Source organism: Rattus norvegicus, chromosome 8, assembly GCF_021556685.1.
Source record: "Rattus norvegicus strain SHRSP/BbbUtx chromosome 8, alternate assembly SHRSP_T2T, whole genome shotgun sequence".
Taxonomy (NCBI): domain Eukaryota; kingdom Metazoa; phylum Chordata; class Mammalia; order Rodentia; family Muridae; genus Rattus; species Rattus norvegicus.
This window is the reverse complement of record NC_141541.1, coordinates 109,233,907-109,250,041: the sequence shown is the minus strand read 5'-3', so window position 1 is coordinate 109,250,041 and position 16,135 is coordinate 109,233,907. Positions and strand designations below refer to the sequence as shown.

Below are 16,135 nucleotides of genomic sequence, written 5' to 3'. Positions count from 1 at the left end.
TAGAAGACATCAATATTGCCTTGAACAGGTACCTGCAAGTTATTCAGAGGGTCTAGCTTCATGACAGGGCCCAAAGTACTGAGAGGCAGAGACATGAATGTTGATTTGGTAACAGTGGAGTATCATGACCAAAGACGTGCTTGGGGAGATATCAAAGCTGTTCTTGGTAGACTGTACTGTCACACAATGCAGAGTTTTAGTAGAGAAGTTTATTTCCATGTAGATGTACCTGTAGTGGTATGTTAATGTTCCCTAAATCTCCAAGCTTTTGTCCTTTAACTCTTCCCAACCTGTGGACTGCTGTTTTGTCCTATAGACACTGTCCTTCCCCTTAATCCCTATCTCATCCACTTAGATGCCAAGATTCAAATCACAGGACTTGGATCTTCACAAATCTGTTGACAGCTATGATGTTTGTGTTTAGGTGACTCTTGGCATAACTCAGTGAAAAAAGGCATCTGTTCCAGGTTGTAAGTCTGTATGTACTGTATAGGAAAGAGAAAGCAAACATCTTCCTGACAGTCAGGGGCAATCACTTTCTTCATATCTTCCTTCTTTGAGTTTGGCTTTTGAGGGGGTGGGGTGGCTTGAGACAGGGTCTCACTAGACATCTCTGGCTGTCTTAGAACTCACTGTGTAGATCAGACTACCTTTAATTCCAAAGATTTGTCTATCAGCATCCTCAGTGCGGAGATTAAAGACATGTGCCACTATAACAGGGTGACTTTGGCTTTTAATTTAAAAATGTCTCCCTTTTTAACTGGTTGTGAAGTACTAGAAATCAGTCACGATTTGGGATAGAACATGCACCAGAGGCAAGGGTACGGAGGGAATGATAACCAGAGAGCCTAGCTTAATAGGCTGTTCCTTTTACAATTCTCTCTCTGGGACTAAATGTTGTAATTTTCATTCAATTTTATTTTATTTTTTGATATATTTTTCTATTATCAGGCTTGATGTACATTTTACTTCTTTAATTACAACATTATGCTTCTACAGTTTTAAGAATTAAAAAATTGATTAAATATCAGTTATACTTAGCCCCAAAACTTTAGATTTAGTTACCAAAGCTTCCTACATTTGTGTTTCTTTTACTGTACTCAGCTTCCATTTTGTTAGAAAAAAATCCTCAATGATTTGCAATATAGAGTTCATAGAAAACTTATGAACCTTTAAAACCACCATGCTTCCATTCTTTCTACAGAGTTCCTGTTACATAATAAAACAAAACTATAAATTTGCACGTCTCTGTTTTCTCTGTCATATTTGAATCACTGCCTCAAATGATAGAATTCTAGTTTAAGCTTTCTTTCATAAAAGTCTCCTTATAACTTAGGGATATGAACTAAGTTTTCTCATTACTATATTGTCATTACTTCTTTTTCAAGTTTTATATACTCTTGTTTGTTAATTTGTGTCAGCAAATTTATTTCAAGACCCTGGCTGGCTTCCTTGGCTGACAGGGAAAGGGAGAAATCTGTAATCAAACAGGATTTCTGTCAGTGATATGCACTAGAAGGAATGTAATTCTCTGCCCTTCTGTTTGCCATAAATTGCCTGAGCATCCATTTAATTTAATTTACTTTTTTTATTTTATTTTTAGGACACACTACATAAATCCTAAATGCCCTGGATTAGCAGTTCTAAGATGAACTAGCTCAGTCCAGTGGCAGCCATTTAATCACGACTCCTGTTATATATACATTCACTAGCCTCCACTGTTCTCACTAGTGAGTGTCTCAGAATTCTCTGAGAAAAGTCTAAGTTAATAAAACGGAATGCTTTAGTTTTGATCATGAAGATATAAGTTATTTGTTATATTTTATTGCTTTTACAGTCTTCATCCTTTTGGAAACTGGTAATGTCTCTCTCATCTTGACTGATTTGGCCTGAGGTTTTTGATGGAGGATTTGATGACATATTTCAGTTTTTTGGGGGTGGTGGTGCAGCGAACTTTATTAATGGTATTCAAGAGAGAAGGGAGGGCTCCCTAGGCCCCTCCTGCTATTATGGGGTTCTGGGATAGAAATTGTGAGGGAGAGACTCAGTGTTCGGGGCCGAGTTGGGACGGGACTCATCAGCAGCCGAGGGCCTCTCTCTTGCTCTCAGTGTCTTTGCTGGGATGGGGTGGGTGGTCCAGGGTTTCTTACTCCTTGGAGGTCATGTAGGCCATGAGGTTCACCATCCTGTTGCTGTAGCTGTATTCACTGTCATACCAGGAAATGAGCTTTATAAAGTTGTCATTGAGAGCAATGCCAGCCCCAGCATCAAATAGCATCAGTTTTCTTTGAAAAAAAATTTATTTTTAAAACATTTTTTTAATGTTTTCCCTATTTGTTTTTATAAATACCACATGTGTACCTGGTGCCCTGAGAGGCCAGGTTTTTGATACTCTGGAACTGGACTTTACAGATAGTTAGTTGTAAGTTACCATATAGGTGCTAGAGACTGAATCTGGCTATTCCAGGAGAGCGGCACATGATTTCACTAAGCTTCTCTCCAGCTGTAGAATCAGTATATTTTCAGATGATTTTCTTTCTTGTGCTTTAAAATTTACTGTCATCATTCTTACCACAGAAGTTTGCTTATAGTAATCAATATTCTTATTGTAGATGCTAAATTTGGACATTTACTTATTTTTTGGACTGTAAGATGATGATGGTACAGTACAGTGCTGTGGTACTCTTTATTGACAATCTGAATGAATTTGGAGACATAGGAGACATATGTCTGGGATTTTCTTTTCAGAAGACTTCTAGAGAGGTCTAACTGTAGGAAAGGCCCACTCTGATATGGGAGGGACTGTATCATTTGTAGAGTTACAAGTTGAGCAACAACATTAATCTCTCTTTGCTCCCTAACTGCAAGTGCAATACAACAAATTCTACTGCCACGTTTTCCCATCCAGGAAGAACTGTATTTTCACAAACTGTAAACCAAACCAAGCCTTTCCTTCCTTAAGCTGCTTTGCCAGGTATGCTGTTATAGCAACAAGAAAAATAATCAATACAAAAGTTGTATCAAGGGCTGGAGAGATGGCTCAGTGGTTAAGAGCACTGACTGCTCTTCCAGAGGTCCTGAGTTCAAATCCCAGCAACCACATGGTGGCTCACAACCATCTGTAAAATGAGATCCGATGCCCTCTTCTAGTGTATCTGAAGACAGCTACAGTGTACTCATATATAATAAATGAATAAATAAATCTTAAAAAAAAGGAAAAAAAAAGTTGTATCAAGGGGTACGGATCCTGCCTCAATAAACCTGAATGTATAGTTCACAGGCCTTTGGAAGTGGTCTCTGAGAGAAATGTGGAAGCGTTTAGAGCTAGACTAGAAAAGCTTCAGAATGAGCTAAGCAGAGCTTCAGGAGCCATTCTGGCCAAAGTGTAGAACAGCTGGTACTGACAGAAAAGTGAAAAGGAAAGATTGTGCTAAACGTTTCAAGGGCAGTAAAACTAGTAGGAATTAGAATAAAAGTCATTCATAATGCAATGTTCAATAAATGTGGCTACTTTCTGTCCATGTTTCAAGAACCTAAGTGTGACTGAATTCAATGACCACAGCCTAGATTGTTTAGCGGTAAAAACTTCAAGTCAACATAGTATTCGGCTACTGTATAGTATTGCTCAATACTTACTGCCAGATCTAAGGAGAATGAAGACTGAAAAAGTACAGTTTTGGGGAGGAAAGGCACATCACTAAGCTTAAAGCTGAAGACAAGGCTGGTGTAAAGAAAAATCACTTTAACAGATCACATATTGAAACGTCAGGAAAAGTATTCTGAACACAACATCTAACCTACTAAAAGGCTAGCTTATAAAAATGAAAATTTATTTGAACGAGAATGCACGTAAAAGGGCTGCATGCCTGAAAACAACTGCCTAGTTGTTTACATGTTTTACATGTTTAGCCTCTAAGGCATACTATAGCAATAGCAGAAGACATCTCCAATAGTCAGAACTTGGGAACATCATCCCCATGGTGCTGGTATAGCCAATATTAGGCTACACAATATGTGGAAGGGTAAGATTCTCGCCACGGAGTCATTTTGTGAAACTGTAGTGAGGTTCAAATGGTAACAGAGATGGTAAAATGTTGGAGATGCCAAGACCATGTAAACTACATTAAGAAAAGCTGCAGGCAAAAATAGTCCTAGCCAAAGAGAGGTCATATGTGCTGCAGAAAGAAAAAAATAGTCTACTCAAGGCTACCAAAGTCTAGGTGATGCTACATAGCTGCAAGACACTGAGTACAGGGTTTAGTTATTACCCAGTTGGGTTTTATTCTGATTTTTTTCTTGCTATAACCCTATACTTACCTTTAAGAACAGAAATGCTTATTGTTTGCCTTTGTATATTAGAAATATATAATTTGCTTTATTTTATACAGACTTGTAGTTAATTCTGTCAAGTCCCAGAAGAGACCTGGGATGTCTCAATAGCATTGATACTACTGAAGACTATCGATAGTTGGACTGAAAGCACTTTGCATTATGAGATGGATGTAACTCTTTTTTTTTTTTGGTTCTTTTTTTCGGAGCTGGGGACCGAACCCAGGGTCTTGCGCTTCCTAGGTAAGCGCTCTACCACTGAGCTAAATCCCCAGCCCCGAATAGTGGAATGTTATAACCTGAAAGTGATGTATTTGGGTGTCAAGATAAGAAGTTGATCCATGATAGGTAATCTTCACGGTCAACCTGACTGAATTTATAATCACCTGGGAGACATAAAAGATGTGTCATTGAGGAAGTTTAAAAAAAGAGGTTCAACTATGAAAGAAAGAACCATGCTATAGTTCTGAAGATCAGACTGAATTAAAAGGTAAAAATGAGAAAGCAAGCTGAGTACCACCATTATCCCTTTCTACTTCTTGAATCCAGAGTCAATGCTAACAGCTGCCCTATTCTCCTGCTGACCGGCTCTCTTTGCCACAACGGACTCTATCTTCTCAAATTATGAACCAAAATAACCATTCTTCCTTCTTTAAGCTAATTCTATCAGATATTTAATAAAATATCTGACAATGAGAAAAGTGACTTATGAGTGCATTCTGTTAAAACCAATAATCAGTTGCTACACAAAAGAATGAGCTATTATAAATTCAATGAGTGTATTAGAAAGGAAAGATTATGTATTGGCTCATTTTCTTGTTACATTTCAAATTTATCCATATCATTAAGCATACAATATTGTCAGTCATGGATGGGATTGATAAAATGTTTAGCGAATTTGTCTTCAGACTTACGTGACAACCACAGAGCTTGAAGATCTTAAATTAATTTGGACTATCATAAAACAAATTTGAGATTAAAAAATTGTAACAACAGCAAGAATAACAAGGAACTTCCATTGTGAGTCAAAGATGGAGCTCTGAGAAGGACTTAAAGACATTTTCAACGACTGTTACACCACAGCGCAGCAGTAAGCCCTTGGGATTTAAAAAAAAAATGGTAACTTTAAAATTACAAGAAATACAACATTCTAAAAAATGGTTACTGGTGTCATCCTGTTATAAATATCAGGTACTGGAAAACGATTTTTATACTCTTCAAGAAAAGAAACAAAATGGCAAATAACTTTAATAAACAGACTACACAGGAAGATAGATATTTAAAAATTTATGTTGAAATTGAAATTATATTTTAATTTTATTCATACTGCTGGTGCACTTTATCTTGTAAGATAAAATTAGAATTCACTTTACAGGCTTTCTTCAAAACTTGTACATCTGATTAAACAATTTCAATTTCCTGGAGATTTTAATTATAATTGGGTATATTATGATTCATCTTCAAACAGCTTCAAATTTGCTGCCAATGTTTTATATCAAGAATGCTCTGCATTTTAACCTCTGGTAGATAGTTAAATACATTATAGGAGTTCAGGACATAATGGAACTTCTAAGAATTTAGTTTATGACAAATCATTTTCAGTTTAAAATCATCAGTCTAAGTGATTAGGTCTAAAATTTCTAAGCATTCCAACATTGGGTCTTTGATTTTGCTCAAAGAAAGTTAATCATTAGCCAGTTTTATGAAATGTGAACATGAGCCAAAGAGGTAGCTTAATGGTAACTTGTCCTACAAGTTTGGGGACCTGTATTATAATTCCCCGAAGTCACAGAAAAGCTCTGTGTCAGTGCACAGGCATGTGACCCCAGAACTCATACGAAATGAAGGAGGGAGAGAACACTGTAAACGCACAGGCCAGTTAGGTTAGTGCACATACATAGCAGAGACCAATGAAGAGAAGTCAAACAAGCTGGAAGGTAAGGAACAAACCAAACTTTGTCTTCTGATGTTCACACACACAGGATGAGAAAAGGACAACTGGTGTTATTTTGGGGGTTTGTGGAGAGCTTTTGGTGCCACTCACAGAAATTTTGGCAAGTACCTGTCATTGGGCTCAAGGAAGTAGGCTCCAATTAGAATATTCACATTTGGGCTAATGCAAGGATAAACACAGCCAGGGTTGGGGATTTAGCTCAGTGGTAGAGCGCTTGCCTAGGAAGCACAAGGCCCTGGGTTCGGTCCCAAGCTGGGGGGTGGGGGAGGATAAACACAGCCATGGAATGTGTGACTTCTCTTTTGTCTTGATAATCCTATTAAGTCCCTAGACCCAGCAACTCTGGAGACCTTATTGATTGCTAGCTGGTGTGAATTCTTTGTTCTTTGCCTTGCTTGATCACTTTGGCTTTGATCTGAAAACTGACCTTATTCTTTGAATGTACCTAGATTGATATGAAAGTAGACAGAGGAAAAATAAAGCTGCTTTAGCCTCAGCAGTGGCTGGAGTCATGTTATAGTTTTGTCTAATTGTATTTTTTCTTTTCAATCCTCTCTCCCACCCTCAAGACTCTATTGACTGAGTTGGCTTGGTCAGGGGGTGATGAGGTAAGGAGAGGAAGAGGGAGAAACCAATCATCCGAAGAACAGAAGAACATTATTCTAGTCCAAGAAATGTCTAATACCCGGGACAAACTTCTTGGTTTTAACAATAATATGGGTCACTGTCATTCTGATCATTACATAAGACTATAAGGAGAGAACCAGATTTACATAAATATACTTGAAAATATGTCACTCAAAATATATCTTGTATAATATATATACACAAGTAATATAGTTTTTACCATTATAGGAAAATCTGGACGTATTACACTCAAGTAACACTTCTGCTACAAACTTGCCAAGTATGTAAAATACAGGATAATTTGCAACCTAAAATTAATTACTACCAAAAGGTTGCTAAAGTTTATAAATGTTACATTTTGATACCAACAGAAAATCAAAAAGTAGTTTAGGTAGAACCCTTATCACTATAACTGTACTCGTACTATATATCTTTGGACATTTAAGAATTATATTATTAACATATTATATTACATTTCAAAAAAACAAAGGTAATCAGTTCTTTTAATCACACTTAAATGATTTACAACTCACTGATTTCTAGAAGTCTTAACCAATCATAAAGCTTTATCTAAAACTGTACAAATTGACATGTTTAACAGAAAGTAAATTTAAAAAACAAATTCAAAATAGGAAAGTAGCTTTAACACTAGTATACACTCGTGCAACAGGGTAAGAAAGATTTTTTTCTTTTTAAAATAACAGAATTTTTTTTTTTTTAATTTTTGTGAAACACAGGACACCAGAAAGACCAAACCCTTAAATATCATTTGTACTTAGCTTTGGCAGCTGTAAAGAAATACATGTTTGAAAACTGGGATATCCAATTTCACATGGTTGTACTCGTAGCAAGCATAGACATTTAGTAATATATGAAATCATTAATATAACCATTACAAATTACTTTAAAGATAAAAATGCCTCAAATGACACATGTATATGCCTCTTAATAACTCAAGGAGTCCTTGAGAGTTTTTAGAACAACAGTTAACAGTAAAACTCAGCTAAGACCATTACTTACCTTTTCAACATGTTAATATTTGTATGGCCCATCTCTACTAATATCAGAAACTACATTTTATATAGTTTGTGATTACTGAAAAACACTTTTTATTCCAATCCTCAATCGTCTTCAACCTTCCTAATTCTGAGACCCTTTAATACACTTCTTCATGTTGTGGTGATCCCAACCATAAAATTTTTTATTACTACTTCACAACTATAATTTTCTACTGTTATTAATCATAGTATAAACATCTGATATGCAGCCCTGAAAGAGGTTGTGATCCTTAAGTTGAGAACCATTGCTGTAAATCCTAATGGTACAGTGAAAGTAGCTATCACAGGTGATATTTACTGATTTATTACTTTATTTTATAATTAAAACTTTATATTTCATTCTGTAATATAACTAAACTTGCTTGTTAGGAAAACAAAGTTTTAAATCCTTACTGTGCAAAGTTTGGACTAGAAGCACACAAATTAGCCTTGGACTCGTTCAACGGGATAATGTAAGGTCCCATTTTAGAGGTTTGGAACTGGCATTATATTAATAAAATACCCTAGTGATTCCTGGGTATATTTAAAACACCATTCTTAACACATCTGAGTACAACTCTCCTGATGAATTTGTTTCCATATTATTTTTTATTTATTCTTAATTGAAGAAATAGTGACGACTTGTAGATGTGTCCTTTGGCCCCTTGTATTTACTGCTATGTACTTGCCTTGCTTTGGTGTTTACATGGATGTCTTCCTCTACCTCACTTGTATAGAGCAGTTACAGTGCTATAAACTTGAACATTCATAAAATCTTTTTAGGTTTCTCATTCTCTGACATTTTCTTTTTTCCAAATAAAGTTGAGTCTTAATATTTAAAAACCTTTCTTTTGTTTTTCGTGATACTGAACTAGAGCCTGACACATACTAGGCAAAGGTCTTATTACTGAACTGAATGCAATCCCAGCTCTTTATATTTCAAAATTCTGAAACTTAGTTCTAAGTTGAATGAATAGCTGGCCTTGAAATCGGCCTGGTCAGGCCCTGAACTTGTGATCTGCCAGATACATCCACTCATCTATTGTGGATTAGAAGTTTGTGTTGCCATGTTTGCCTTGACTTTTAATTTTCTTTACTTCTTTTGCAATTTTATTTTCATTCATTTCTGAACTAGGTAGTTTATACATTCAGGGATTTTTAACCAGCATTATTGTTTAACCAACACCACGTCTGTAGTAGGACATACTGATAAAAGTATTAAGGGACATTTCAGAGAGTAAACAAAGCTTTTTTCTCCAATACAGTTCTGCTGTGAGTGCTAATCACAAAATTCCATAATTGATAACTGACTATAGTAAATGAAAAAAGAATAACATTATTTTCAAAGTAGTTAAAACTAATAGTTTTAACAGTATGAAAATATTCACAACTTTTGTTCTTTTCTTTCCCCCCCACAAGACAGGGTTTCTTGTACCCTTGGTTGTCCTGGAACTTGCTCTATAAACAAAGGCGGACTCCAACCTAAAGGCCCACCTGCCTCTGACTCCCAGGTGCTGGAATTAAAGGTGTACGCTGCCATTATTTGGCAATGTAAAGTCATGAACCAAGGGCCTTCTATGTGCCAGGCACAACTCGACCACAATCCAAACCTCACAAGCCCTTAAGACAGTTTAATAAAATAATTTAAGAACTATAGGGAGAAATTTAATGTTTAAAAAAGCATGTAAAACTGGCATTCTATAAACAATATAAAACTTTAAGCTTATTAGTTTACTTCAGTGTTGATAGACTCCTATAAGGATGATATGATCTACACATACATTCAGAATTACTCACAAAAAGCTGAGTATGGAGTAACTCAAAAAGGTAACTTTACAAGGAAAAGGCTTGTTTTCCTATGACTGAAATGAACCCCAACTGCTGTCAATGAATCACAACATCTAAGTAAAGAAGAATAAACTAAATCCCTTCTTACCTCACTTTCAAGAAAGAAAAGAACAAGCATCCTAATGAGGTTCCCATTTGGACTGTTTCTTCCTCTTCTCTTTGCTAATGCTTCCTCAGCTTGTGGGTCATGTCTGCTAAACAGCCTGGGGGGAGGGGCAATACAAATTAACATGAGGACAAATTATACTATTAAAAAAAATCATAAATTTAAAAGTTAACTGTTGAAAAAAATCTTTAAAAGATTATTAATCTAATTCAATACAAATCATGTCATTTTTGAGACAGGGTACAGCCCAGGTTGCCCTTGAATTCTTTTTTGAAAAATTAGATATTTTCTTTATTTACATTTCAAAAGTTATCTCCTTTCCCAGTTTCCCCTTCGAAACCCTCTATCCCATTTCCTTTCAGCCTTCCCCCTGCTTCTATTAGGCTGCTCCCCCACTCACCCACCCACCCACCCACTCACTCCTATCTCCCTACCCTAGCATTCCCCTACACTGGGGCATCAAGTATTCACAGGATCAAGGGCCTCTCTTCATCCTGATGCCAGATAAGGCCATTCTATGCTACATATACAGCTGGAGCCATAGGGGTGGTTTAGTCCCTGGGAGCACTAGATGGTCTGGTTAATTGCTACTGTTCTTCCTATGGGGTTTCAAATGACTTCAGCTCCTTCAGTCCTTTCTCTAACTCCTCCATTGGGGACCCCTTTCTCAGTCCAAAGGTTGGTTGCGAGCATCTGCTTCTGAATTTGTCAGGCGCTAGCAGAACCTCTCAGGAGACAGCTGTATCAGGCTCCTGTCAGCAAGCACTTTTTGGCATCTGCAATATTGTTTGGGTTTGGTGACTGTATACGGAATGGATCCTCAGGTGGGGCAGTTTCTGGATGGCCTTTCCTTCAGTCTCTGCTCTACACTTTGTTTTGTTATTTCCTTTAGACAAGAGCAATTCTGGGTTAAAATTTGGAGATGAGGGGGTGGCACCATGCCTCAACCATGGGCCTTGTCTAACCTCTGGAAATGGTCTCTACAGGTTCTCTCCAACCCCATTGTTGGGCATTTCAGCTAATCTCATTCCTATTGGGTCATGGGAGCCTCTTGCGATCCTATCAACTGGGACTTGCTGGTGGCTATCCCCAGTTCCCCATGCCGCATTTCTACACACCTCTGTTCAAATTCCTGACACTCTGCATGCCATCCTATCTTCTCCCATACCTGATCTCCCCAAACACCCCTTTTATTCTCCCCCTCCTCTCTTCCTCCAAAGTCCCTCGCACACTCTATCTCCTAAGAGCATTTTCTTCCTGCTTCTAAGAAGTACAGAAGCATCAACACTTTGGTCTTCCGTCTTCTTGAGTTTCATGTGGTCTGTGAACGTGATCTTGGGTATTCTGAGCTTTTGGGCAAATATCCACTTATCAGTGCATACCATGTGTGTTCTTTTGTGACTGGGTTACCTCACTTAGGATTATATTTCCTAGTTCCATCCATTTGTCTAAGAATTTCATGAAGTCATTGTTTTTAATAACTGAGTAGTACTCAACTGTGTAAATGTACCACACTTTCTGAATCCATTCCTCTGACGAGAGACATCTGGGCTCTTTCCAGCTTCTGGATAGTATTAAAAAAGCTGCTATGAACATAGTGGAGCTTGTGTCCTTCTTACATGTTGGAGCATCTTTTGGGTATATGCCCAGGAGGTACCACCAGATTGATCCACAGTGGACGCACCAGCTTGTACTCCCACCAGCAGTGGAGGAGTGTTCCTCTTTCTCCGCATCCTCGCCAGCATCTGCTGTCGCCTGAGTTTTTCATCTTAGCCATTCTCACTGGTGTGAGGGGGAAACTCAGGCTTGTGTTGACTTGCATTTTCCTGATGACTAAGATGTGTTAACATTTCTTTAGGTGCTTCTCAGCCATTCGGTATTCTACAGGTGAGAATTATCTGTTTAGCTCTGAACCCCATTTTTTAAATAGGGCTATTTGGTTCTCTAGAGTTTAACTTCTTGAGTTCTTTGTATACATTGGATATTATCCCTCTATCGAATGTGGTAAAGTTCTTTTCCCAATCTGTTGGCTGCCGTTTTGTCCTATTGACAGTATCCTTTGCCTTACAGAAGCTCTGCAACTTTATGGGGTCCCATTTGTCAATTCATTTTTTTTAAAGATTTATTTATTATATATAAATACACCGTAGCTGTCTTAGACACACCAGAAGAGGGCATCTGATCTCATTACAGATGGTTGTGAGCCACCATGTAGTTGCTGTGATTTGAACTCAGGACCTCTGGAAGAGCAGTCAGTGCTCTTAACCCCCGAGACATCTCTCCAGCCCCCATTTGTCAATTCTTGATCTTAGAGCATAACACATTGGTGCTCTGTTCAGGAAAATTTCCCCTGTGCCCATGTGTTTGAGGTTCTTACCCACTTTCTCTTCTATTCGTTTTAGTGTATCTGGTTTTATGTGGAGGTCCTAAATCCACTAGGACTTGAGCTTTGTACAAGGCTATCAGAATGGATCGATCTGCATTCTTCTACATGGTGACAGCCACTTGAACCAGCACCATTTAATGAAAATACTCTTTTTTCTACTGGTTTAAACTCCTTTGTCAAAGATCAAGTGTCCATAGGTGTGTGGGTTCATTACAGGGTCTTCAATTCTATTCTGCTGGTTGTGGTGGTGCATGCCAGTAGGATTTGCTGAAGGAGGCAGAGACAGGAGGACCACAAGGTGGAGGCCAGCCTGCATTTGAATTCTTGATTTTCAGACTCAATTTTTTTAGTATAGAGCTTTCATTCATATGCTACCATGACTGGTTATTAAATGATACTACTATTGGTTTAAAAAAAATCAGATATGAAATATCTTAGACAGTTCAACATGAGGAAATGTTTTCAGTAATGGAAAGTCAATGTTGAAATATTTATAAAAAATAAGCATCTCTATTATCTTATAATTGATGCTAGAGTATGTAATTGTAAATTCAGATCAAATTAGTCTCTTACATATACATTTCAGCCATAAATACATTTGGAGAAATGTTAAACGATAACCAAAAAGCTACATCTGAATCATTACCCCTTTAGTATTCTCTTATGGTTATCATTCAGAAAACAGTATTCTGTCCTACCATTTAAAATAATTTTTTTCAATAACAAAACTTTTAAATATGGCTAAGAAACAAATGAATATTTAAAAATTGTTATATGCATTTATTCTAATAAAACAAATGCCAGTAGTGGAGTACACATTTAATCCTAGCAACTGAGGAGGCAGGGGAAGGCAGATATACAAGTTTAAGCCTAATGTACAGAGGAAGTCTCAGGATAGCCAGGGTTACACAAAAAAACCTTGTCTTAAGAAATGAAAAACTAAACCAACCAAACAAAATCAAAATGCAATACAACAACGAGAATAGCCAAAAAACCAAAGCTCCCTTATATTTAGGGACTGCTCCAAGCCCAAAGGATATAGCAGTGAACGTGAAAGTGTTTCTTAGGAGGACCCATATTCTAAGGACTCTAGTGCAGTGGTTCTCAACCTGTGGTTCTAGGAATCTCTGAATAACTTTTTCACAGAAACTGCATAATGGATATTCTATGTATCAGATATTCACATCATGATATCCGTATCAAAATTACAGTTATGAAGTAGCAATAATTTTTATGACTAAGGGCCACCATAAAATGAGAAACCCTAAAGACTATACATGGACTGACCCTGGACTCTGACCTCATAGGTAGCAATGAATATCCTAGTAAGATCACCAGTGGAAGGGGAAGCCCTTGGTCCTGCTAAGACTGAACCTCCAGTGAACGTGATTGTTGGGGGGAGGGTGGCAAGGGGGGGAGGGTGGGGAGGGGAATACCCATAAAGAAGGGGAGGGGGAGGGATTAGGGGGATGTTTGCCCGGAAACCGGGAAAGGGAATAACATTCGAAATGTAAATAAGAAATTCTCAAGTTAATAAAAAAAAAAAAATGACAAACCCTATTAAAGGGTTGCAGCATTAGGAAGGTTGAGAATCATTGCTCTAGTGGATGGAAATAGACTAGATATATCACCTAATGTATTTTATAGGAAAATAAGAAAATAGAGACCAGCAATAACACATGCTATTTAAATATAAGTAATCACATTTATTCCACATAAGGTTCTGAGAAGAAAAGCTGGAATTTACATAAGTTACTAAGGACTTTTGAGATCTTTCCCAAGGCTAGTCTCCATGACCTCCCCAATCCCATGCTTTCTCAATTACTCCTATCTAGTCCAGGTCCCATATCCAGTGCTCCAGTCTAGTTTCGCCTTTCTTGCCAGCACTATAAACCATATCTAGGCTTCTGCCAGGAGCCTCCCTAGCTGTACTCCAACCCACAAGCCCCTGCCAACATTTCTACACAGCCATACTATCCCTTTACTCCGAAACTTAGACTAGGAAACACATCCTCAAACACCAGCCAAATCCTTTCTGTCCACCTGACTTCATTCCAACCATGCCATTTCTAACCTCTAGTCCCAGTCTGTCCTCAAAGCCTCTCTTCTGTCCCATCTGATCTGTCCATAGCAGGCTAAGGACGAAAAGATCACATGTATAGGACTTATCCTCAAAATACCAACAATATAAAAGAGTAAACCAGTATCTTTCCCCAAAACCTACTATCTCCATAAATACATTTCCAAATGAGAATTTCTTAGATGAACTGCAGGACAGAAAATATACAAGAAGAATCACAAAATTCATCAAAATACAACGGTGTTAAAAAGCAGTTAAAGAAACTCAAAGAAGAAAGGACTGGAAACCCCATATGAACAACAATGCCAACCAACCAGAGCTTCCAGGGACTAAGCCACTACCCAAAGACTATAAATGGACTGACTCTGGACTCTGACCTTATAGGTAGCAATGAATAGCCTAGTAAGGGCACCAGTGGAAGGGGAAGCCCTTGGTCCTGCTAAGACTGAATCCCAGTAATGTGATAGTTGGGGGCAGGGCAGTAATGGGGGTAGGATGGGGAGGGGAACACCCATAAAGAAGGGGAGGGGGAAGGTTTAGGGGGATGTTGGCCCGGAAACCGGGAAAGGGAATAACATTCGAAATGTCAATAAGAAATACTCAAGTTAATAAAGATAAAAAACAAAACAAAACAAAACAAAACTTTGGAAGGAGTTAAAAAAAAAAAGAAACTCAAAGAAAAAAAAATCACTTGATCATCTTGGCAGATGCTGAGAAAGAATCTGACAAAATTCAAAACCCCTTTGTCTTAAAAGTCTTGGAAAGATCAGGAGCTCAAGGCCCATACCTAAACTTAGTAAAAGCCATATACAGCAAACCAGTAGCTAACATTAAACTAAATGGAGAGACACTTGAAGCAATCCCACTAAGATCAGAGACTAGACAAGGCTGCCCACTCTCTCCCTACCTGTTCAATACAGTTCTTGAAGTCCTAGCCAGAACAATCAGACAGGGAAAGGAGGTAAAAGGGATACGAATTGGAATGGAAGAAGTCAAAGTATCACTATTTGCAGACGATATGATAGCACACTTAAGTGATCCCAACCAAGCAAGTGAAAGATCTGTGTGACAAGAATTTCAAGCCTCTGAAGAAAGAAATTGAAGATCTCAGAAGATGGAAAGATCTCCCATGTTCATGGATTGGCAGGATTAATATAGTAAAAATGTCCATTTTGTTGAAAGCAATCTACAGATTCAATGCAATCTCCATCAAAATTCCAACTCAATTCTTCATAGAGTTGCAAAGAGCAATTTGTAAATTCATTTGGAATAACAAAAACCCCAGGATAGCTAAAACTATTCTCAACAATATAAGAACTTCTGGGAGAAATCACCATTTTAGACATCAAGCAGTATCACAGAGCAATAGTGATAAAAACTGTTTGGTATTGGTACAGAGACAGGCAGGTATATGAATGGAACAGAATTAAGACCCAGAAATGAACCCACACACCTATAGCCACTTGATCTTTGACAAAGGAACTAAAACCATCCAGTGGAAAAAAGCATTTTCAACAAATGGTGTTGGTTCAACTGGAGGTCAGCATGTAGAAGAATGCAAATCAATCCATTCTTATAGCCTTGTACAAAGCTTAAGTCCAAGTGGATCAAGAACCTCTACATAAAATCAGATACACTGAAACCAACAGAAGAGAAAGTGGGGAAGAGCCTCAAACACATGGGCACAGGGGAAGTTTTCCTGAACAGAACACCAATGTCTTATGCTCTAAGATCAAGAATTGAAGAATGAGACCCCATAAAATTGCAA

General features: G+C 37.7%; 1 protein-coding gene across 6 annotated transcripts in view; it reads right to left on the bottom strand.

Annotated features, from left to right (window-relative positions):
* The window catches only part of Stag1 (STAG1 cohesin complex component), a 383,606-nt gene that overhangs the window by 103,331 nt on the left and 264,140 nt on the right, over positions 1 to 16,135 (bottom strand). For all 6 annotated transcript variants that reach the window (XM_087562318.1, XM_087562317.1, NM_001433817.1 and 3 more), the window contains one exon: positions 9,884 to 9,998. In XM_087562318.1, the coding sequence (XP_087418444.1) occupies positions 9,884 to 9,998 (115 nt within the window). The remainder of the gene's footprint in view (positions 1 to 9,883; positions 9,999 to 16,135) is intronic.